The sequence below is a fragment of the Anastrepha ludens genome, chromosome 2, assembly GCF_028408465.1.
Source record: "Anastrepha ludens isolate Willacy chromosome 2, idAnaLude1.1, whole genome shotgun sequence".
NCBI lineage: Eukaryota > Metazoa > Arthropoda > Insecta > Diptera > Tephritidae > Anastrepha > Anastrepha ludens.
In genome coordinates, this window is record NC_071498.1 from 34,850,786 (window position 1) to 34,876,932 (window position 26,147).

At 39.5% G+C, this 26,147-nt stretch overlaps 1 protein-coding gene across 1 annotated transcript in view; it reads left to right on the plus strand.

Moving 5' to 3' along the window:
* The window catches only part of LOC128868346 (fatty acyl-CoA reductase wat), a 95,716-nt gene extending 69,858 nt beyond the window's left edge, over window positions 1-25,858 (plus strand). The window contains exons 3-10 of the mRNA XM_054110342.1: window positions 11,385-11,459; window positions 17,162-17,274; window positions 17,420-17,668; window positions 18,092-18,347; window positions 22,347-22,539; window positions 22,652-22,891; window positions 23,257-23,514; window positions 25,673-25,858. Coding sequence (XP_053966317.1) covers window positions 11,385-11,459; window positions 17,162-17,274; window positions 17,420-17,668; window positions 18,092-18,347; window positions 22,347-22,539; window positions 22,652-22,891; window positions 23,257-23,514; window positions 25,673-25,763 — 1,475 coding nt within the window. The 3' untranslated portion in view covers window positions 25,764-25,858. The remainder of the gene's footprint in view (window positions 1-11,384; window positions 11,460-17,161; window positions 17,275-17,419; window positions 17,669-18,091; window positions 18,348-22,346; window positions 22,540-22,651; window positions 22,892-23,256; window positions 23,515-25,672) is intronic.
* Window positions 25,859-26,147: the final 289 nt, after the last annotated feature.

Genomic DNA, 26,147 nt, shown 5'->3' on the forward strand with positions numbered 1-26,147 from the left:
GCTTCGCCATCTATGACCATAGTTAGATATTGGTTCGACGAATTCAAACGTGGACGGACACCCGTTTTTCATGAAGAGCGACCGGGACGCCCAGTAGACGTAGTTACCGAGGAAATCATTCAAAAAGTTCACGATTCTCGTTGATCGACGAATGAAAGTGCGCGAAGTAACAGAGCCCATAGGAGTGTCGACCAGAACGGTGATTAATATTTTGCATGGCAAGTTTGCGATAAAAAAATTGTCGGCTCGATGGACGAGTACTCACAAGCAACAACAAGCGGATGCAGCTGTTGGCTCGAAGCAGTGTTTGGAGCTAGGAATTTTGCGTCGAGTTGTCACCGTTCATGAAACCTCGATTCATCATTATACACCAGTAGCTAAGCAACAATCAAAATAATAGATTTCTCCCGGTGAATATGCTCCAAAGAAAGTGAAGACAGTCCATCTACGGTAAAAGTCATGGGACGATTTTTTGGGATACAAATGGCGTCATCCTCATGGATTTTTTAGAAAAAGGGAAAACGATCACTACAGTGAGTTATTGGACCGTTTCCACAAAAAAATTGAAGGAGACGCGGCCGCATTTGGCGAAAAAGAAGGTGTTGTTTCACCACGACAACGCACCAGCACCTTCATCCGGAGTTGTCTCTGCCAAACTGTATGTTTTGTTTTATGAAAAAAAATTTAGTTCAAAAGAGGAAGTCATCGCCGAGAGAGAGGCGCATTTTGGAGAGTTCAACACATTTTTTGGAAGGATTAAAAAATGATCGAGGCGTTGGGAGGAGTGTATCTTTCTAAAAAGAGACGATGTTGAAGAATAAAAATAAATTTATGGAAAAAATGGTGCCTTCACTTCTAACACGGGTACTTATTGAACCCCTCCTCGTAGTTAAAGTTTTAATTTAAACTATAATATAATTGAGCTTGAGGTAAAACTTGAACTAGAGTTTGAGTTTCATTTTGAGTTTGAATTTTAGTTTGAATTGAGTTTGAGGGAGAAATTGAATTTGAGTTTGAGCTTAAAACTGAGTTGGTGTTTGAGTTTGAATTTGTGTAGGAATTTTACCTCTAATTTTAGTTTGACTGTCAATTTGGCTTGGGTTGAGTTTGAAATAGAAATATAATTTGCACTATTTGAATTAGAATTTAATGTGGGATTTAATTTGGAGTTTGAATTTGAGTTTATACTTTAGTTTGAGTTCGAGCTCCATTTTGAGTTTGAGTGCGGGCCTCAACTTCAGTTTTAACTTAAAGTTTAATGAAAGTTTGAGTAAAAATGTTTGTTTAAATTATATTTTAAGCTATACTTGAGCTGGAAGTAGAATTCGAAATAGTTTGAGTTTGAGTTGAAGTTTGAATTTGAGTTATAGTTTGGACTGAGTTTGAGCGAGAGATTGATTTTGAGTTTTAGTTGAGTTCAGCTAATATTTCAGTCTCTTTTAATTTACCGGAAGTGTTTTTCAACCGGAGGTCTTCGCGATCCAGCAGGTATGCAAAATGCTTAGGGATCGCTGTTGGGAGGGAGACATAAGTATCTTTTCCGATAGCCACCTGTCGTCGCCATGTTGCAGCTCTCTTCTAGTCAACTCCTGCAAGCTGGAGATCAAGCGTCTCGAATAAGCAGGAAACATTTCTTTTATCTAAGTTCCAGGGCATTGGAGCATAGAGGGAAATGTAATTGTTGATGAGCTTGCCAAGGAAAGGGTCCAAAAAACCGGTTTCAGTTGCTCTATTTCAGACATCGATGCCCCCTTGCTGCACAATTTCTTTCTTAAAAAAGCGCAAGTAGTTCTACTTATCGTTCGCTATCTAAAAACACTTTGGCCACAGTACGATAGAAGCAGGACGCTTGAAGTGCTGGGGATCTCTCGTCATTCATTTTCCAAGCTCATAGCGGTGGACACCGAACACTTAGTAATCAGACCTCATGCGGAGAAGCTTCGACTTCTGTACAATTAACATTGCAGATGCTGTGGAGATCCGGCAGAGAGAGAGAGAGAGACTATGGAACACATTCTTTGCAAATGTCCAGGTCAGGTGGTTAAGCGCTTGAGGCTCCTTAGTGTGTCTTTCGGGGATAGCTTGAGGCAGTTCTCTAACCTAGATCCCGTTTCTCCTCTCCACTACATCAACAGCACTAGATGGCTTTTCTTCCTTTAAGTTTTGTAAGTTTTCGCAGCTAAAGGCTCACATTATGATATCAAAGCGGCGCTCTTGGTAACGTGGTACTCTTGCCATCTAACCTACCTGTCTTCAGTTGAGCTGGAGAGTGCGCTTGAGATTAGTGCAAGATTCGTGAGGTTGAGGGAGCTTTACTTTAGGTTTGAAACTGATTTAGAGTTTCATGATGAATTTGAATCTAAGTCTGAATTAGGGTTTCCTTTTGGGGTGAGTAGGAATCTGAATTTGAGATGGAATATAGTCTTGCAGTTCACTATGAAAAATCAGAAATTGAGTTAAGTTTGAGCATGAGTTGTGATGTGAGTTTGAGTTTAATTTGGAGTCAAACATCAAAATTAAATTCTAACTATGAATATATGACTTAGGTTGTGATAAAATTAATTCTGTGTGGTCTAAGGGATGTGGAAGAGAAAAATACATTTGGTCATTCTTTGGTTTGCTTATTTTATTGTTACGAGGGTATGTATGTATGTGAGAGCTTCTGCATAGATTGTTATTTTCAAATATTAAAATGAATTTCTCTTGTGTGAATCCTATACGTCGTTAAATATCTATAATTAACTTGAATGCATTTGTGGTGATGCTGTCTTTCGGCGGCACAAAAACTGTGTAGAAGTTGAAAAATAGTTCAACGTTATGCAGCAGGCTCGATAGCATGTGCAGAACCAAAGGACCGTATGGGAAAATAATAAAAAAAGTATTGTTTTCAGCTGAATGTCAGCGCTTTTGTTATGCACGTCCTCACCACCCGCAATACTCGAGTGGAGTGTGTCGCCGCAGTGACTGAAGAAGCTTCGCCCACTCCAAGCAGACCTCTTAGCGGGTAACGTCGAGTGGACGACTTGGAGAGCGCTTGAAATGCATTAAGCCAATTAGCATAGGCAAACACAAAAGCACTCCAAGCAAGCGACTAACAACAACAACAAAAAAACAGCAATATTCACTGCAACAATGCAGGCAAGAACAACAACCGCAACATTTATGCCAACCAAAATGCAACGCCGGCTGATGTTATGATGTGTCAGCGTAAGAGAGATTACACACGTGTGTGTGTGTGTGTACCTAATTTTGTGTAAGTGTGTGTGTTTGTGTGAGTCGTGCCATGGATATTGTCATCGCCTGCTGTGCGCACCGAAGCGGTGCAGCGTTGGTAGTATCCACATGACTGACTGGATGCCTGGTTGATTCGCCGGTTATTTGGCCAACAGCGAGCGCGCTATTCGACTGCCTGCCAGCGGTTTGTCTGCATGCACGCTGTTTTTGGTTAGGCAAGGCCACTTGCTGATGTGTAGCCTCTGCTGGATGGAGAAATTACCCCGCTCACTAACAAACTCTGGAAGCTAGTCTGTGAGCCCGCCCGGTGCCCTGTGCGCTGTTGATGTGGCTAACGCGCTCAATGTGACTGCTGATTGACTAAAGCTTATTGTTGTTGTTGTTGTTGTTGTTGTTGTTTTCGTGGCTGCTAGCAATTTCACTGATATTTGCACAAACAAATACTCACATACACATGCTCACTCCAAACATATGTATGCCTGCGGAAGTATAGGTGTTTGCCGAAATTGTAAAACGCTGATGCACTTGCTGCGCTAAAGTGTTCGCTTCAGTGAGACTACTACGGTTTTTATTGTGGTTGATGGTTGTTTGTGAGCTTAGCAGCTGGGCCGCGTCACAATGCTAATTTCGAGTGTTGATACAAATGTTGGAGGGAACGCGAGGCTGGCAAATGCATCGAAGCTTATTTGCATCGCATGTGTTTGTGATTAACGATATCGGCGGCGAGCAACAAGAACAACACCCCAACGTCCGCTGATAACAAGCTTTAGTGGTGGTAAAAACACTTCAGATAACAGCAGGAATCATGGACTTGTGCCGGGGACTTACAACATACCTACGTTCGGATGAGCACAGGCAGGCAAATGTCGATTGGCAATTAGGTTTCCTACTTCAGTGCACATGCGCACACCTACCCATGTAGTACGCATCGACCAATTACATAATAAAGGCCTAACAGCGGCGGAAAAAGATTTGTGCCGATAGGTTGTGTTAGGTTTCGGTCGTTGGCGCGCTTTACGAGGTGCAGCGAGTCACAAAATGGACTATTGTAAAATTACGTCATCTCTTTAGTTTCGCAAGTGGTGAAATCAATGCGTTTTTTGTATAAAACTCCGGAAAATCCTGCAACTCCGCTGGGCGTTCAAAAAAATATTCCATAGAATGGATATATTGTGTTATTTTCAGAGCGGTGTAGTGATCTCCAATTCATCTGCGAAACTGTGACAGAAGTCATTTGCGTGCGTTTCCGTGCGTTTCCTTGAGGCAAAATGTAGTGAATCCTGGAATTGAGGAACGACTTCGGGGGTGGGAAATTTAGATTTTATTTCATTGACTTCAGGCCTTATTTGTTTCGCCACACAACATGTGGGTTTCATTGTTCAGAGTGAGAGCAATGCTAAAATGATGTGGAAAGTTTACTGACTGCAGCTTGGTACTGTTTCTTGCCTGTTCGTCGTCGGTACCGTTTACAGTGATGCCACCGTGCCCTTCACAGCAGCTACTTTGAGAGAGGCGTTGTTGCAATCCAGTTATTCCTTGTAACCTCATTGTCAGAGTAAATGGTTTTTATAGCCGCATCGCAGAGCCGTAAAGTCACCTCTTTGAGTAAAGCTATCTTAGATTGACGTCACGACAATGGCCAGGGAGCTGTTGGCTGATATTTACCGCGAGATATTTCGGGTAAATCTCACTGCAAACTTTACCGCCTAGCATCGAGCCTCAGACTTTGATTCCAGGTCCATGGTGTTTACCTATTCACATCGCTTGAAGAAAATCCCGGAGATCACTAAAACAGAATTTCGAGAGTGTTTAACGAAAATATTTTTTGCTAAAAATTTCATTGATCAGAAATTGACGTTCTGTAATTCTATAGACGAGTGGCACTCTTTATTGTTTGTCGAGCCCTTTTACCAATCTGGGTACCTGGTCACTATGACATTGCAGAAAACTGCAACTGTCAGATAGTTTTTAAGGTATTTGGATTCGGAGATCTGGTGAAAGGTTTGCTTCGTAAGGTCGTGAAATCGTTTCGGCGACGTGTGGATCGGAGGTGCCAGAAGGAACTTCTACGATTGAAGAAGTCTCAGCTCTCGAACTACGTCCTTACAGCACACCATCCACGAAGTATGCACACTGTGAGACTCAGTAATACATCGAGTCCTTTTTGCGTTAGTTGTATGAATGATGCCCCACTTTCACGGCGCTAAGATTTAGGTCTCGTTGCTTTGCTACGCTTGCTGTATAGCAGGTCTTTATACCATATTAGCCACCTGCATGCAGCGGTTCGCACAACCGTAGTCCAGTCATTGCTTGGTCGACATTCACAAATTTCGGCTATTTACAAATATGTCCGGACGTATTGCAAAAGTCATCAGTGTTCATCAATTGGTGATCAAAAATTGGTTCGAACTCTTCGAAGCGCTGCTAGCGAATCTGAGGTAGCCATTTGAATGATGTGTAACTCCATACATACACAGTGGCATGGACGTAGTTTGAAAATAAAACTTGGTGTTTTATTTAACTTCTTTTCGTAGCGTTCTTATCTGTCACCCTTTATAGTGGCTAACTGATTGGCTTCAAAGTAGCGCATCCCTCCATCTAAACTATTCAATACCTCGTCGGTGGTTTCTGGACCTGCTTCCGAAACGAGTGAACTGATAACCGTATTAAAGGTTGGAATAAATTTTGGATTGGTAAGGGGATTCGAGAATTTCGAATACTACATCCGGCGCCTGGTTCTGGCCACGTTGCGGCACCGTTTAACAAATTCAGTGCCTCAGTTGTCAGCCGCAATCAGGGATCGTATGATTATTTGTGTACCTTAACTAGATTTATGATCTTCGGTGTTTTATACCTAGCGTGTAAATAGCACCGGGAACATACCAACTTGCAGAGGTGTTTGACGGATTAGGTACTGGAAGGTGTAAAATACTAGACCCGCTCTGTCCTACATGGAATTATAGGAAATGCACTCAAGTTCTATGAAAAATGTCTTTCTATTAAAGGATGTGCTAAAGCTACAAGAGCTATCAAAACTTGGCATTGCCTTGAAGAAACTTGCAGCGGCGAGTTTTAAAATAACAACCACTTCCACTTACTTGTTCATCACTGTAATCGCGCAGCTAAATGGCAACAAGATGTTTACATCACTGCTTCGGCTGGCTTGTGCTTTTCACAAACTACCGCAAGCTGACGTGGCTGATGCTAACATTGGAGAGTGATGAAGAGAACTGTAAGAGGATGCAGGTGATGATTATGTGCTGTTGAGCATTGATCTAGCGGTCGTAATAAACAAAATAACAATGACTGGGCGCTGTGTAACAGTAATTGCAACAAAGAGGGCAATAACAATAATAACAACAATATTTGTGACAAATATTTGCCAACAAACGCTTCGGCCACTTGTAATTTATGGTGTCATCATGACAGCAACATTGAACAAACCAAATGCCAGCTTTAGAGCGACAGCGTTACGACCATCTCAACCAAAGTGTCACGCTTGCAGAGGGAATGCATAAGTACACACAATGTACGTGTAACTGTATGTGGTGATTGTATAAAAAATCATCACTTTCGATGTCAAGTTTGTCAGTTTTGTTCACTCAGCCAGTCAATCAACGGATAGATTTAACGCTGTGCATATTATGCGAAGGAAAATACCCAGCAGTGAATAGAAATAGGTTTAGACCGGCTCGAAGAAAGGGCATTCTGCGCTGACGCTGATAGTTTGATAGATAGCTAGCTAGATTTCTAAGGAGGTAAACAATTAGGTATAATAGAAATAAGATAACTTATCTATGCATTGCAACTGAACGATTTATGAGCATTTCCACTCTCTTTCCTGCTTAAAGCTTCGTCTAAGCTGTGGGGAGAGCGATTATGATACGTGATGAGCTTAAGATTTTCCACCATCTTCTCTTAATATTATTATTATTATTATTGTAATTATTTTTGCTGTTGTAGTAGGTACTGAAAACCTTCCCCGTAAATTTTAAGAACCTCTGTTGAAGTTATAGTCAATGGCCGGATATAAATTCAGTCATTCCCCAATTGCCAATGGAACGTTTTCCAGTTACTCGATCGTTCTTAAATTTTCTTACAGAATGTACATTCTGAGATAGGTTAACAAGCTGTTTGAATCTAAAGGGTGATTTTTAAGAGCTACAGGAAAGTTTTTCATAAAAACACACACGTAAAGTTCAGAAAAATGCATGAAATTTGTATTTAAATCGATAGTACAGTCCATATAATTTAATGTTTGAAGATTATTTCATGCAAATGTTGACCGCGACTGCGCTTCAAATGGTCCATCCGCTTAGTCCGATTTTGGCATACTCTTTCCAATGTTTCGGCCGGTATCTCACATATAAATGCTTTAATGTTTTTTTTTTCCAATGCGTTAGTTGAAGCAGGCTTGTCTGAATAAACATTAGCTTTAACATAGCCCCACAAAAAATAATCTTAAGGTGTTATATCGCACGATCTGGGTGGCGAATTGACAGGTCCCGAACGTGATATAAAATGTTCACCGAACTCGCCTCTCAACACGTCCATTGTTACGTGTGCTGTGTGGCATGTGGCACCGTCTTGCTGAAACCACTTGTCATGCAAGTCAAGCTCTTGCATTTTGGGCAAAAAAAAGTTGGATATCATTTCACGTTAGCGCTCACCAGTCACAGTTACGTTTACGATTCGCAGCATCTTTGAAGAAGTACGGTCCAATGATACCTCCAGCCCATAAACCGCACCAAACTGTTACCTTGGTAGCTCTTGCAATTCTTCTGGCTGATCTTTACTCCAAAATCGACAATTCTGCTTATTTACGTACCCATTGATCCAAAAATGAGTTTTGTCGCTGAACACAATTTTTCGATAAAAAAGTGGATCTTCGGCCAACTTTCCATGAGCCCATTCACCAAAAATTCTGCGTTGCGTAGGTCGTTCGGCTTCAATTCTTGCACTAGCTGTATTTTGAAAGGCTTCACACCTAAATCCTTTCGCAAAATTTTCCACGTTGTTGAGTAACAGAGGCCGCATTGCTGTGAACGGCGACGAATCGATAGTTGATGGTCATCATTAACACTGGCCGATACAGCTGCGATATTTTCCTCAATTCGCACTCTACGTAAGCGTGTTGGTGGTTTGATGTCCAATAATGTAAATTTAGTTCTAAATTTAGTCACAATAGCTCGAGTAGTCGCTTCAGTGGGTTGATTAAACTGACCATAAAATGGAAGAAGCGCGCGATAAACTTTCTTAACAGAACACGCATTTTTATAATAAAATTCAATGATTTGCAAGCGTTGTTCGTATGTAAGACGAGTCATGGTTAAATTATAGACCAAACTGAAGATATTTAACAGTGAAACAAAACACGAAATGTGCGCCAGCTGTTTAAACCAACTGTTTAAAAAGATAATAGCTAAAAAGTTACCCTTTATATGCTGTATTTTAGAAGTTTCTTTACGCAACCCTGTCGAGCTTTTTGATACATTTTCTCTTTCTCAGAGGAGTCCTCTTCTTGTCTGTGTTCTCTTCTAATTGGATCATTAATTGCGAAGCCGATCCTAATGATGCTGTTACCACCAATCTTCCATTTGCTTGCTCATATCTGTATAACTTGGGACACTGCAAATCTGTATTGGAATTGTGTGTAGTTGGATGATTTATAAGAGCTTTATTTCAAGTGAGGATAGATCATTAATTCATTACATAATTTCATTTAGGCTGGTATTCAATAATAAGGCATTCAAAAATCGTTCAAAAACTGGTGAGGTAAAGCCTCAAGACGAATCCAAACAGACGACAAGTCGATATCGAGTAACGATATTGCAATTTTCCGATGCCCCATTGGTGACAAAGCAATGGATGCTATCAATAGCGTATAACCTCAATACGCAATTAAGAGAGAAACCTGGACGCAGGTACCTGGTGTGTCTAAAAGGCATAAACACCGCTCCACCTTGATGAAATTGCTTTTAGCAGTCCCAGGGTGGAATCAGCCGAGAGTTGAGGAATGTTATGGGGTTAGTGGGAGCATGCCCCACATACCACTGGTTTGACGGCACCTTTGATGATGTTTCTGACATTTTCCATTTTTTACCTCCTCTGCAAAAAAAAATTACATTTTCTTGATATTTAGATGTTGTTGATGATGTTGTGGCCGACTTGACTTTCTATTAAATAATGCAAAGTAGTGTATTTGTGCACCATCGAATAGGTTTTGCACTTTCCGATTCCATCCTGTAGTGCTATGAGGAAGGCATATAGAAAACAACCTGCACACCGTTCAAAGCTTTCTGATTCTCAATGATCAGTTGTTATCGGACTATATTCTTATATTTTGCTATGTGATAAGCTAATATTAATAAGAGGTATATACATGGACCCGAAGATCATTAGCGCTCGGTACTCTTTACAATAATTCTCCCAGGCCCAATGCTTCTATGATATCTAAGAGAATATCGAATTGTAGTGATTGTATGTGCCATTCTTCTGCCACTTGGTGTTGTTCCACAATATTAAGCCGACTCCGAACGGCAGATGGTTTTTTTATGAGGAGCTTTTTCGTGGAAGAAAATACAGTCGAAAGTTTGCCATTGCCTGCCGAGGGGCGAGTATTATTTGAAATAACTTTTTTATCATTTGGTGTTTCATGCAGCTTCGAACCCATGCATTTCCGAACGGTAGTCACGTACCAACTCATTCGGGACTTGTGAGAATTTGTGTAAGCGTTCTCAAAGGTTTAGCTGGTGGGAGATTTATAAGGCACTTAAACCTATTGAGGTGATACCCCCTAGAGGCGACGTTTTTGGCGAAGGCCCAGAACATTTTGCCAGTGAAAGTTGCTTGGTATATTCAACTATCTTCTAAATAGTTAGTAGTTTATTATTTGGTTGATTTGTAAAGATTTTATGCTTTTGATGTGCTCACATGATATAATTTGCTTGGTGTGGTGCTAGTGTATGCAGATATTTTAATCCTTTCCATCCGCTTCTGAGTTTCATATTAAAGATATGTTGCCACGTAGCTAGCATGAATCCTGGGCCTATTGTAGTTGTTATGTAGTATCCACGCTCTATTAGCCAAACTATCAGTTTTTTCGTCAACTTAAAGCTTTAGTGGTCCTTGATATGAAAGAGCTGAGGTAATTGCATATAGCTTAGCTTTTTAGCCTATCTACGCATTCCGGGAATATGATTTTACATCAAAGTTTGAAAGAGCTTTGAAGGCAGTTATATTTTCACTAAAAATAACAATGCGGTTATTTCCCACCTTTTTTCTGCACATCGACTGATGGTTCACTGGTGTATCATGCATTCCTATACTGGAATGGATTAAGGATTGGGGCTGTACAGGGGTATAGGCTAAATCCAAGGGAATCATTTATTTACTGTGCTTCTTAAGCAACTATCACAATCTGTATTCATTTAGTACCGGATTGGCGATAGACAGGAAGCAGAATGACGATCTTGGTAACATCAGATCGATCACAAACAGCCTTTTGTCTTTCCCTTTCCTACCTGTTTGAAAATATTTACAAAATGTGTAGTTTAGGACTAGTACTTGTATGCCACTATTCCAATATTAACTGCCCGCTATTTACATAAATACATATGCAAGTGTGTGTATATCGGCCTGCAGAGATACGTAGGGAACTTAAATTATACTTATGCGTCGTGTAGTGTAATTACGCGCAGGCGCGATGCGTGCGTTCGAGGAAAATTCAAGCACAGCTCAGCGCTTTCAACATTTGATTACTTATTTGCTTCGTCCAAAATGCGCATTCATAATGAATCTCGTTTGAAAGGAAGAGGTGGGTGGGTGGTTGGCGCAGACGATAGCTAGTCACTTGCATAATTTTATGAGTATCTCGAATGTGTCATTAAGCTGGTGCGCATTTTTTGACGCAGTCACTTCCCATACATACCTATATATAATACTTAGATTTGTACGTATGCATACTATTCAAGTGCACACATGTGCTTGTCATGAGTGGGCGTGTATATGGGTAATGAAGCATGTTAATACATCTATTTTCGCTCAGAAACCAATTTATTCTGCAGTATTTAATGCTGACTGCGCCAAATCTTTTCACAAGCTTTCGATTTAATTTGTTTGGTGATAATATTTTCTTGAATTTCTTGCAGATGAGACGCCTATACAGAAATTTTATAAGGATAAGGGTGTTTTCCTCACCGGTGGAACTGGCTTTTTTGGAAAAAGTGAGTATTGCAGAATTTCAAGTTAATATTTAATAAGATAAGAATATTGACATAGAATTAGTTTATTTTATTTAAGCTAAACTAAACGAGTAAGCAATTTGAAAAAGAAGAAAAATAGTTTTTGAGAACAGCAGCTTTTTTTGGTTAAATGATGATTAAAAATATAGTGAATATTTGAGAAGAAAAAGAGAAATAAATGAAAAAAGACAGAAAGGGTGGGTAGCAAATACAAGATGGTGGACTCCTTATAAATGGTGCTTAAATTTCAAGGGCCGATGTTGAATGTGAACCACACCTAAACATCAACGACACCGTTGGAATTCTTTCTTTGGGGTTATTTGAAAGAAAAGGCATACGTCGATAAGCCAGCAACAATTCAAGAGCAAAAGGATGAGATAATTCGGCACATTAACGGCATAGAACCTCAATTATGTCTCAGCGGCATCGAAAATTTAGACCATCGGATGGAGGTGAGCCGCCGAGGCCATTTGGCCGATATTTTGTTCCATACGTAATTGAGCCATACCAATATTATCATAATAAAGAGATATAATAATAATTTAAAAAAAAAAATCGTACTTTATTCAAAATCAACACCGGCCCTTGAAACTTAACCACCCTTTAATAAAAAGCCTTTTTTGTTTCTCTGGCATTAAACTTTTAAATCCTCTAAATTTAACATTTCCTTGAAAAATTAAAGAAAAAAAAATCAGTTCTGCAATTTCACGACACAAAAGAAGTGCCCCTTCAGATCAAGTGCTCGGTTAGATTAAGTTAGGTTAGGTTAGGTTATAAGGCTACACTTAAAGACAAAATTGGACAGCCCACTTTTTTATCATTAGAAACAAAACAGGGAAGAAAACAGATAGAAACGAAGGCTGCGTGCATGCAGTGACTAATTGGGATTTTGGATGGCGTACTGACAATAAAATGCCGCAAATAAGAAATATCCTCGTTCACTTATAAAAAGCGTGCGCCAAGTTGTCTGAATCTTAGTTTTAAAAATTCAGGTTAAGTGAAAAGTAGATGCTGACTTGACTTCACTTAATCGTTCTCCATGTATGATAGTTAATGCGGAAGGGACTCGAATCTAAGTTTAGTCTTACCCTCGTTGCCGACAGGAAATGGGACTAAGTTGGGGTCAGACGCTACAGCGATCACCATTGATACATCCTAAATCGAAAGATATTTGCAATTCGGCAATTCAGAGTTCTCATCCAGAGTCCCCTTAGAGCAGACCCAAAGGACCGAAGAGAAAGTGATAGCTTTTATTTTATTTTTCCACGGGATGGTACGTTAGTGGTGCATAGCCGCTGATAAGCAGGCTGCATTTAACTGAAAAGTTCTTCTAACCTGGCACCCATATGAGTTTGATTGCGAAATATTCAGATGGGTCCGAAGAGATATAAACTATTGGCCTTCAGAATAAATATTTAGCCCTTTCCAGATTATTACACAAGTCCGCAACCAATTGACTGCATCTCTGAAAGCGTTTCCTTCACTTGGAAAATATTGCTGCGATTGGGAAGTTTACATACTCGCTTGATGGAGGCTTCCTCCAAGAAAACTTCTCCTTTTGACTTCGATCCTTCTATGAAGAAGTTCACTGGGTCTTGTATTTAAATATAATATTTCGTCCAATCCTCCTCGCGGAAACATGAGTGGAACAGGATACGCTTCGACGCAAAATGCAAGTATACTGTTCAGTCGAGGAATAATTCACTTTTTGGTTTCTGACAAACTTGAATGCACAAAAATCGTTCGTAGATGGATTCCTTATGCCTAGGATTTTGGGCGATTTTTCCATCTATGCCAAATTTGGACTATTTTTCAATCATTGCGACCGTTGAAAGATCCTGAAACTGAAAGCCATTCCTGTCCACTGGCCTAAAGAAATTTTGGTCGAACTGATAACCAAGTAGCCCCGCTTGTGTGTGAGGCTCCCTTATAATTCCGTTTAGAGTTTAGCAAGACAGTAACAAAAGTATGGACCTGAGTCCATAAAGACGTTTGCCATGACGGGGCTGATCTCAGTGTATTTTACTCCGCAGTAGTACGGTTTTCGGCACATAATAACTTACTATCGTTTTTACTACTGAAGGTTGTAATTTGATCATTTGGCAAGCTTGGACTTAAACGTCCGATTGGAGAGAAAACATAACTATAAATAGGCACTTCAAGCTTCTATTCAGGTTTTTGCTGGTAGAGATCGAGATTCCAGTATCTCAATCCTGAAATGAGGTGAGCTATTTGCACATTGCACTGGAAAGTTTGGTGTCAGTTCCATACATGAGATGTACTTCATTAATCAATTTCTATTTTATCTCCTTCAAAGTAGTCCTCTCAGATATAATACACTTGTGCCAACGTTTTTTCCAATCCTCGAAGCAGTTCTTATATACACTTTTTGGTATGTCCTTGAGCTCTCTCAACGATTCGGTTTTTATCTTCTCAATAGTCGCAAAACGCCGTCCTTTCATGGGTCTCTTCAGCCTTTCGAACAGGAAAAAGTCGCAGGGGGCCAAATCTGGTGAATACGGTGGCTGAGGCAAGATAACGGTGTTGCTTTTGCCAAAATAATCTCTTATAAGCAAAGATGAGTGAGCACAATTCCAGGCGTTTGTCTCGTATTGCTTCACACAAACGGTGCATAACTTCAAGGTAATACTTCTTATTTACCGTACGACGTTGTGGTAAGAAGAAAATGGCCAAGGAACGTCATGGTAATCTAAGAGAACAGTGAGCAAAACCTTGATATTTGATCGAACTTGGCGTGCTTTTTTTGGTCTTGACTCTTCTGGACTCTTCCATTGTGACGATTGGGTTTTGGTTTCGATGTCATAACCATGCACCCATGATTCGTCACCAGTTATGACCCTTTTAAGCAAATCTGGATCATACATCGTTCACGTCATTACACAATTCCTGAGCGATGCTCATGTGACATTGTTTTTGGTTTAAATTCAGCAATTTTGAAACGAACTTCTCTGCCACACGCTTTATGCCCAAAATTTCCAAAAAGATTGCATGGCATGAGTCAACCGATATGCCGACATCCTCAGCAACTTCTCTAATTGTGACTCGAGGATTTTCCATAACAATTTTCTTCACTTTTTCAACATTTTCATCGGTTGTTGATGTGCTGGAGCGTCCTGAGCGAACGTCGTCATTCACATCTTTTCGACTTTCTGTGAAAAGCCTGTACCACTTATAAACATTTTTCTGTCTCAGAGTACTCTCAACTATCTGAAACTGACATGTGGATTGATTTTAAAGTTCCTGCTGAATTCAGCACCTTTCTAAGCAGGGATATTTCCAGAATTTGTCTTAGGAGCATTACTCACATTCACCGTAAATCTCACAATAAATACAGGGTAGCCAATATTCGACGGATCTATCTGGCAAACCTATATCTTTTGACAGATCGCTTAATGACATTCCGCATTGGAAGCGTCAGTCCAAGCAGATTTTTACCATGGAACAGTACTCGCTATGCGAGCGCTCCTAAATTATTGAAATTTACATTCAACAAAAGAAGTCAATTTTGAAAACTCAACGTGCGTGTAAAAAATTAAATAATGTGAAAAGTGCGCCTTCTAAGAACACCATTAAACGTTTGTACGAAATACTTTCGACTGGTCTTCTATGACCTTTCTAATCCAAAGAGGGAAAATCAAAACCGACCAAGGCGATCGGATGAGAATATTGCTCTTGTACGGGCCAGTGTTGAGACGTCGCCAAGGACATCCCAAAATCGCCGTTCTCAGCAGTTGGGCATTGCTCGGACCACTTTACAACGAATTATTCGCATTGATTTGCATTTATTCCCGTATAAGATTCAATTGACGCAAAGATTGTTGCCTGCAGACAAGCCTCGTCGATTGAAATGGGCCCAAAAAACACATAGATCCGTCGAATATGGGCAACCCTGTACTTTTGCGTCCCGCTGGTTTCAGAGAACCCATTTCAGGTCTGGTATAAATCTGGGGTGCTCTATTAACTTATGCAGAGCTGACTGGCAACTAGCTATCCTTTTATACGCGCGCTCCTCTCCACAAGGCAACTATAATTTGGTTCACATAACGGTTGTAAATAACAGCATAAAGGAATCGGTATAGAAATACACTGCCACAAACGTATACACTAAAATGCTCAGAATGATGAGAAGAGTCGATGTGGCCATGATTGTCCTCCTTGCGCTCGATAATTTGAGGAGAAATTAATATACTTCAGTGAAATTTAGTATGCGTATTACTGTTTGTCTAAGGTCGGTTGATATTAGAAAGGGAAGAACTGAGCCAGAGACCACGCCAGCCTCCCCCCATGCAACGTAAGATTTCTAAAAAAGGACACGAAACGTGAATCTCTGTCATTAAGATAAACTTGGCACATGTTTTCCTCCCCACCTCATTTAGATACTTATAATTATTATTGAAATCGGATAAAACCATATCTAATTTTTATATGCTCCGTCCGTCCATCTGATGTTACAAGTTACAACTGTCATCATCTCCGGGTATACAGGGTTAGGTTAGGTTAGGTTGACCTGGCTGGCTGAAAGCCATCACATAAACCTATTGATCCTTAGTGCCACCAGATGGAGCTAGACCCTTACATTTCTTTGAAGTAAGTAAACTTTGGAGCTCTATCTCCGAGACGTACTCTAACTTCTAATATTGTAAAGCTCCCAAACATATTAATCTGGTTCTAGCTAATGCAGGGCAGGAACATAGAAGGTGTTCTAGCGTTTCCCTCTCTTCTAGTTCATTGCAAAATCTGCAGCTATCGTTGTTTGTAATGCCTATCTTGTATGCGTGCGCCGCTAGCAAATTGTGGCCAATAGTTCTGCTTTCTTTTCTAGACAGAGCTAGTACGAATCGGACGTATTTATCTGCACTCTGTGTACACATGATTTTCACATGATTTTCGCGGTTTTGCAAGTAGCTAGATTATTCCACCTCCTATCTATCCGTATTTTCATGCCCGCAGCGATGCCTTTGTATACCGTACTTAAAGGTTTCAGTAAAAACATTTTTCTAATAGCGGTCGCCCCTCGGCAGGCAATTGCAAGCTTCCAAGTGTATTTCAGCCATGAAAAAGCTTCTCTCAAAAAATATCTGCCGCTCGGAGTCGGCTTGAAACTGTAGGTCCCTCCATTTGTGGAACAACATCAAGACGCACACCACAAATAGGAGGAGGAGCTCGGCCAAACACCTAACAGAAGTGTACGCGCCAATTATTTATTTATTTTTTATGTCGTTTTCTTGTTCGAATTGTTTTAAACAGCGTTTTGGGCAATATCATCTACAATTTCGTTTCCTGCAATGCCCTTATGTCGGGGTATCCAATATATGTGTAATCGTCTGTCTGCAACTAATCTCTCTATGGCTTCCCTGCTTCTTAGAACATTTATAGATGAAATTTCATACGAGTTTATTGTTTTTATCGCAGCTTGGCTGTCAACGTATATATTTATGTTGGAGTTGCTTGACGTCTTTGCGAATGCCATTTCCGCAGCCTTATCTACAGCAAAGACTTCTGCTTGAAAGATACCTCCGGGTATACAAATTTACACCGAATTTAGCCTTCCTTATTTATTTATCTTGCATTTGTACCTAAGACTACCTAATTTTTTTCACAATTTTAAATTTCTTCCATGTTGTAATCCTTATATGTATTTTTTCCATTTTTTAACTTTTCAGTTATAATCGATAAATTGCTGCGCGTCACCGAAGTGAGTCAAATCTATTTGCTTATACGCAGCAAAAAGGGTAAAGATGTCTATTCCCGCATCGAAGATCTATTCAATGATCCTGTAAGTACGAAGGCGCCATAACCTAATTCCAGTGCTTTAGTTTTCTTTCTTTGCAACACCTTTTTACTTTCGTCATTAATATTCTAAACTTTTCTTTCAATATTTTCATCTTTCATTTAATATTTTCCTCCCGTTTGCCTGCCAGGTGTTTGAGAAATTGAAAAAGTGCAATCCCAAGTATCGACAGAAAATCACCATCATCAGCGGTGATTGCTCGCTACCCGCGTTGGGCATCACGCAAACCGAACGTGAGCTAATCAAGGAGAATGTGAACATTGTCATCCATGGGGCGGCGACGGTGCGTTTCGATGAGAAATTGAAAATGGCCATTGCCATAAATGTGAATGGCACAAAGGAGATACTGCAGTTGGCTAGAGAGATTGTCCACTTGAAGGTAAGCTGACCATAATCGCACAAGGATACAACTAGCACACGCACACACTCGCATAAGACATGCTGTGGAGTTGCTGCTAGAGCTTTTGCCATTTGTAAGCGAATCACAAAGCTAGTGGTTGTGTGTGTGGGTGTGTGCGTTCGGTAACCTGGCTTTGTTATTAGGAAACGATTTCAATTTGCCCGTCACAAATACACCTACCTACGTATGTGTGCCATTTAGCTATCTATGTTTATGGATATGTCTTGGCATGCGTGTGTCTGTGCATGTGCGCCAACCAATTTATGTTTCTATTTGCTGCTTTGTTGTCGCATGTATCTCACTTTCAATTCATTTCATTTCAATTTCTTTCATTTCATGTTTGGTGCTGCGCTATGCCGCCTCCTCCTGCATTACTCACTTTGGTCACTTTCCTTCAACCAGGCACTCGTCCACGTTTCGACCGCCTTTGCTCACTGCAATCATCGCTATATACAGGAGCGCTTCTATCACAGCGCCATTACTGGTGAGAATGCCTGCAAGCTGGGTGAATGTCTCGACGAGCATACGCTCAACGCGCTGGCAGCGACCATAATCAAAGGATATCCAAACACGTACACATACACCAAAGTGCTAGCTGAGGATATTGTACAAAACTATGCGGAGAAATTGCCAGTGACGATATTTCGGCCAGGCATTGGTAAGATTTATTTAATGAAATTGACATTTCTGCCTCTGCAATAACAGCAACAGCTACAACTACAGTGGCAGTAATGGTGACAGCAACAAAAAACAAGAAAAGCTATGAGTATGGCAATAACAACAAGAGGAAACCACAAAGCTAGGGAATTACGTTTGTTGTTGCTGTTGCCCGAAACACTTCTCGGAAGTACCAAGTAAGAGTTTGGTATGTTGTTCAAATTGCACAAAGTCGATTTTCCAGGTGATTCAAATGGTTCAGGTGACTCAGGTGGCAAGCACTAATACAAGTGGTAATCATTGTATGGCAAATAGGCCAATTGAAAGTAATAACCTCGGACGATTTTAGCAAAAGATTTGATGGAAGGCAACAAGGATTTGCCCGAACGTTTACAAAACAATTCATTTGACAGGCGGAAGTTAAATAAGGATTTAGCTGGGAAAGTGACAGCATTTTGTATTTGGCCAGTGGCATAAAAAATTCGATTTCTGTGCTTTGCAAAGATGAAATTTCTAGAAGTGCTATTTGATATAATCTTCATTCGGATATGAATTTTTGTAATTTCAATTAAATGCAATTGAATGCACATGCGGAGGCTGCAACATACTCATACTAGGAGCCTGAGAATAATAACACTGATTTTGATAGGAAATGGATTTGTTGTTTTTCTGATTCTCCACCTTTGTGTGCTGTGCGCGTTCATGCCATTTATAAAGTTTGTTTTTTTCGTACCGCTTTCCAAAACTTTGTTTTTGAAGGCATCAGCGGCAGATGGGCAGAGTCTTATTAATTCAAATTTTTGTGTGCCCGATAAGCTATTTATTTGAGCTTGAGAATTATCTTGTTTTTGTTGTAGCAGCATAAACATTCAAATACATGTACAGGGAATGCTGCTGGAGTGACAGTCCTTAGGTTGGGTGGTTGTCGTAGCGACACACTTAGACCTTTGACAGTCCTTCGTCGGACATAAACCCGGGTCGTTTCGGTAACGTAGAACCAACTGTGGTGGCAACGTGTGGAGTTATAAAGTAGAAATAGTCGCTTCTGGCGGCTGACCTTCATCATTCATCCATACTTTTTGGCAGCAAAATAATGTTTACCACTTGAAATCAACCCTTCTGCATTACCCCAATACGTTGCAGCCAAATTTTCCATAAAAAAATTTGCGATTATTTGTTTCGTACTGCTTTGAAAGTGACTAAACTTTGTTAGATTTGGTTCGCCTTAAAATACACATACAAGCAGAATACTATTCAGTTTCAGGCAACAAATTTAATTCGGCAGCCGCCCGGATCTTATAAACACTGTTTTGGCTGTAGCAGTCTTATAAAGTCTCTGGCTGGTTGGTGCAGGTTCACTAAGCCTCAGTATGGAGGTATACCCAGGAAACCTCTTAATTTGACTGCGTTGGACTTGTCGGAGAGATAATATATATTAGTTATACCTTATGTATGTATACTTATCTAAGTGCATTGGTTTTGCCATAATTAGTGAAGCGCTTTGCCTATTTTAAGTTCGGTTCTTTTTCAAGTTCTTTAGATTTACGCCACCAAATAGTGATATTATTGACATCGAACTGTCAAAAATTCCACCAAAGTTTGTCATTCCATCATTTTTCATAACTTGCTGGAACCTTTGGGAATAACCAAAATGAGAGATTTGGCGACTGAATCATCTCAAACAGGAAACGCTGCGATCACATCACTTGATGTTTTTTCAGAGGCTACTTCAAGGCTTGTCCTATGCGAACAAGCTAGTCGGTTTAATTGAACTCGGGGTCGAAATTCTGGAACCATAGTCTTGATAGTGCGACAAACATTTGCTCGGGTCATAAAATATAGTATCACAGAAAGAAAGCTTCACTGCAAAGGGAAGCGAGGTGGTAATTTCACCGGCTTCAAGTTATAACAGTACTCCCGTTCTATACACAGGCATGTTAAAACTTGTTGATTCAAATAGTAATTTTTTATCTTTTATTGGCCTCCTTCGGTGTGCTATAGGTATGCTTATATAATCACGGAAACGAGAGAGGCGTAAAGTTTCTTGGAAAATATTCCATACACAGGGAAAATCTCAAACCCTTTGGCGGGGATCCTCCCCATTTAATTACTACTTAGTACTTCTCTTAGACAAAAGTATTTCTCGAAAGCTAAAAGAAAGGAAATATTTAGTGTTAATTTTCGGGCCCAGTGTCTTCACAGTTACTGTAGTTTTGTAACCACTTCCACTACTTCGCAACTATTTTTGAAGATGCTGCTGATAATTCAGTCCTTGGTTGAACATAAATTCTGTTCGTCATGGAGTCGTTGGTCCGACTATTATGCTGGGGTAACTTTGTTTCCTGAATCTTATTGCATAACTTACTGCAGCTTAATGAAAAATGCGTCTATGAACAGTTGATTAAGGATCGCGTATTTTAAACCAGCTGTACGAAAGGTAGCTTTGAAAAATACTTGCTTTTACTCTCCATTATCTCCTGAAAAAAAGTACGGGAAGCCAAACTTGAATCCTATAGAAATTTCTGCAGTAACGTAGAAGAAATGAGGGAAACAGCAAGACTGTAAGTTCCTTCATCTAGACCGCTCATTTCATTCGAAAACCTGATGGTTCATGCACCAAAATTTCCAAATCGGAAACGTTTAATGCTTTACTCGAAACCCAATTTCAGGGTAGTAGAACTCTCTCTGTAGTAGAGAGTGGCATGAACAATAACGGTAGCAACGGTGAAACCTCTAGGCACAGCTGGTATATTGCTAGTCGGATAGTGACAAAAGAATCGATAAGTTCTTCCTTGTCTTCCTTTGAGAAATTTAAGTCCCCTGGACCTGACGGAATATATCCAGCAATGCTTAAAAAAGGAGGAGACAGGCTGATTGAGGCCCTGAAAAGGATCTTCACAGTCTGTGTTGCACTTGGTTATATACCATCCCAATGGCGACGCGTAAGAGTAGTATTTATTCCGAAACCAACAAAGGACAACTATTCTCTATCAAAAAGTTTAAGACTAATCAGTTTCACATCATTCGTGTTGAAAAGTCTAAAACGAGTGGTGGAGAAACATATTCGAGTGGGAGTATTGCCGAGAAGTCCACTTAGTAGAAATCAACACGCTTACCAGAATGGAAAATCATGTGAATCAGTCTTACACGATCTTGTTAGTAAGATTGAAGCCGGGCTGGAAGCTGACGAATGCACCATGAGCGTGTTCGTGGACATTGAGGAGGATTTTGATAATGCCACGTTCGGCTCAATATGTTCTTCTGCCGAACGACACAGAGTTAATCAAACCATTGTAAAATGGATATATTTCATGCTCTCTGAGAGGCTGTTAACTGCTGGTGAGAACAGTGGCGAACTAATCACCGTCAGGGTCAAGCAAGGATGTCTCCAAGGGGGTGTTCTTGCTCCGCTGGTGTGGTGCTAGTTCATAAACTCTCTACTAGCGGAGATGCAGGAACTCGGTTTTCAGGTCCAAGCATATGCGGACGATGTCTGTGCGCTAACATGGGATAAACCCCTAATGAAATCCAAAATCGATGACTGGTGCGTGAGACAAGATCTTTCCGTTAATCCGAACAAAACAACCATAGTCTTAAGATAAAAGAAAAGCATTGGATGGGGGGTCAAGCAAGTCTTATTGGAAGTAATAGAGCCGAAAATAAAACGCAACGTGTTATTTCACAGCTTTATTATAAATTACTAACTATAACAATATGTAACAGAATGAGAATAAACAAGTTCAAAAAATAAAATATTCGGATTGCCTTTGCAGTGCTTACTATGTTAGCTACTTTTTCAATAGGAAGCCTTTCTATTGCTCGATTTTGATATGAATTGAACAGCGTTGGCCAGGGATTTTAGTCTTTCATTTGGTAATTTTTGGAGCGAATCTAAATTTAAGAGGCATAACCCAGCATAAGCTCTTGTGGGTGCTTAAAATTTTAAGTTTGATCAAAGTGCATGACTTGTATATGCTTTCTTTCCTCCTCTCCCTGCCAGTTATCACCACCTACAAGGAACCCATCTCCGGTTGGATCGATAACATGTATGGACCCTGTGGCATAATAGTAGGCATTGGTTCCGGCGTGTTGCGTGTCTTCAGCGGGAAGGTCGACAACAAAGCCAACATAGTACCAGTAGATTTGTCGGTAAATGCGCTGCTGGCCAGTGCCTGGGATATAGCGCGTAACACGTAAGTCACGCAAACAAGTAACAAATATTTTTCGATATAAGTGCGTAAAAAACTTGTTCCTTTAATTATTCTAATTTTATTAATTTTAATTTAACGAATCTTTTCGTTTTAGTTACGATGAACCACCCATCTACAATTATGTGCCTGATGCAGACAATATGGTCACTTGGAAAGAGTATATGGAATATGGCTTCGAATATGGCTGCAATATACCGATGCGAAAATCCATTTGGTATCCACGCTTCACAATTGTACCCTGGCGTTGGCAATTTGTGATTTTGTCATTTTTTTATCACACAGTGCCAGCCATGTTTATGGATCTGTCCATGCTTGTCGTTGGAAAGAAACCAAGGTGCGTATAAAAATAATAAAACTTTCCGTGTAATCAGCGCTCATTTTAGTTTGATAAACCATGGGTTTATCGAATTTTCACTAAATCTATCTTCACTCAATCGAATTTTTTAATCAATCAATTTTCCACGCTTAAAATAAAAAATCGCAGATAAGAAAAGATAACTTAGTTCTTTTATTTCTTTAATGCTCCTATTTTAATCGATTCTTTTGCTGAACAATGTGTTTTAAAATAAAAAAATCGAAAGCCGATTAATCGATAAAAATTACAAAATTTATCTTAGTAAAAAATAACATTTCAAATCGAAACTTGCCTATATACTCATGAAACATCCAACAAATTTTTATTTTATCTCCTTTTTACAGAATGTTAAAGATTTACCGCAAAATACACAAATTTTGCTCTGTGATGGAATACTTCAGTTCTAACGATTTCAAATTCGATAATAATAATGTGCGCGCGTTATCAGAGAAATTGGAAGGTGCCGATAAGCAGCTATTTGGCTTTGATATGCGCCATCTCGATTGGAAGGAACTCTTTCGAGTCAGCTTGGTGGGGCTGCGCCTATATGTGGTGAAGGATGATCCACGAAGCGTGCCGGAATCGATAAAACGTCATGAGCGGTGAGTTGTGAGTTATGAGAAGAAATGACATATAAATACTGTCTTTAACTTTATGTAACAGAAGAGGTTGGATATGGAAAATTAGAGCTCCAACAAAAGTGAAATTGGTTAAAGTAAATTTCAGACTGGGAATGGAATTCTAAAAATGGTAGGAAGAAGAGAAGAAGTGGCAGGCGGGGAAGCGGCAATACAGAAGAAATATTTGGAGAATAGGACATCAATTGAATAGAACAAACCACTCATCTGGTGGAATTTGTTGGCTAAGTTGGCACTGGTTAAGTAGATGCTGAGGGTCCAAAGAGTTACCTTAAATGGAAGCTTTGAACCACTCCTACTTGGACACTTAACGCAATGCTAAATAAGACACTCGTAGATATCGTAGACAAAATGACCGCAGGTTGGGTTGTTATTGGACTGTGAAGCGCGGACTGTAGGTTTCTTAAAAAACTGCGAGTTCATCTATGTACATAGCGATGGATTCAAGGGCTCAAAAGAATTTCACGGAAATCGCACTTTGTCGGTTGTACTCATCTATGGGGTGTTTGTTGAAAGCTCAAGGACTTAAAATGATAACACAAAACAGAAATATAGTTAAAGAGATTCTCTTTTTCATTGTGATCGGTAGATAATTTCATAACATGACATTAGGCTTCAATTCCCGCACGCGCTGTATTTAATAGGTACGTAAGCCAAAATCCTTACGTAAAATTTTCCAAGTAATCGAAGGACAGCTTGTTGGCCAGCTGACAACGACGATGAATTGACATTTCGCTAGCTTTGCTCAAAAGTTTGCTCTATGACCGTTCATGATTTTGATTTATTTTTTTTCAAAGTAAATTTCCACAATTTGGAAGCATTGTTCTGGCGTTAAACGATTCATGATGGCTTGCCAAATCTTTTTGAACAGAAATGTCAACATAGTTTGCTATTATCCATTGTCAAGCCATTGTTATCGATGTCGATTGTTCCCCTGCAGCTAAAAAAAAGCACCCGATATTTATTGCGACACACACGAGCATAACATACGAGTTCGTATGGTGGCGCTTTATTAAGCCGAAAAGTTAGGCGATGCCATTATGAAACTTGCTGTTAACAAAAAATATCCGAGGAGAGATGTTTTACGAAAATTACAAAAAAAAATTTTTAATAAAAAATTTTCACCAAAAATTTAATACAAAATTAAATGTTATCTTATAAATTTAAAACGAAAAAGTTTACGAAAATGTGAAAAAGAGCCAATAAAGTTATTTCACTTTAAGAAACCAAAATTTTCAATGTGGAATAAATCACAAAACTATTGAAATTTTTTGCTTCTTATAATACTCAATCCTACGCACAAGTAAATTTTTAGAAAAAGTGACGATAACGTCCAAAGTACCTGGATTATTCGCTGTCATCTGATTCTATGGCATCGCACAATCTTTGCTGAAGAATTCTGCGTCAACAGAGTCTTAAGTGCAGGAGAAAGATTCTTTCATTACTGAGCAATAAAATTTATTCTCCAGAACAGTTTTCATTCTTCTATTTTAATGTCGGCGCCAGATCTCTAAATACAAGTCGGTTGCTAACGGCAGCAGATTTTCACGGTCCAGAACCGTACTGTGATATTCACTGGGGAAAAGCTGGATGCAGTGAAGAATTCACACAAGAACTGCGTTAAGCCAAAAAGCTTATAGTAAGACCTTTTATCTACAGTAGGGAACTGCATAACATGCGACAGGTCACTATTACTTAAATTAGCATCTCTCGAAAATTCTTTTTGGGAATGAGACAGAGTGTACATAGATCTTGTGCAACTGTATTGCCTTGGCAACGACAAGACTGCACATCTTTCATCGAGATCAAATGGATTCGAATGAAATCAAGATTGCTTCTACTGCAGATATCTTGAAATTTGTCGGCAAGGCGGAAAATTTACTGATTACAATCCCGAACCTGAGGCAGGGGACATCTAGATTAAATATAACCTGATGTAAGACATTTAAGGTAGTAGCGCCAGTCAATAGGACTACTTCCGTTGGGTATAGAAGGTTATTTATAGCCCTTGAAACTGCGAGTGAAAGGTCCGATAGCGCAAACCAAAAAAATAAATAAAATAAAAATAATCTTTTTATTGATAACCAGTTGATAAATATTTACTTTTCTCTATCTTTTTCAGTCTAAAAGTGCTGCATTATACGACGCTCTTCATTGTCTACTCGCTGGTGTTAGCGTTATTTTATAAAATTTTTAGTTATTTCCTTTTCTAGTATTTCATTTAGCATACCAAATTATTAATTAAAGTATTTTCTAAATTTGCATGCAGTGTACAAAATAAAAATAAACAAAAAAAAAAAAAAAAAAAAAAAATTTTACATCAAAAGCTACTATTTATACCTACAGATATGCAAAATTAACAAGCAAATTAACGGGCTCCCAGTTCCGAAAATTGCGGGACTGTTGGGAAATTAAATTAGTTTTAATAAATGAATAAATTTGTAATTTCTAACGAAGCATATGAAATGGAGAAAGATAAATCCCCCTATAGCGCGGGAAGCAACACTGACCTTATGGTTTTAGCAAATATGGATATTTTTGAACGTTTCTGCTTTTTTTCTTTTGGTTTTTTACTTGATTTTTTATTTTAACATAAG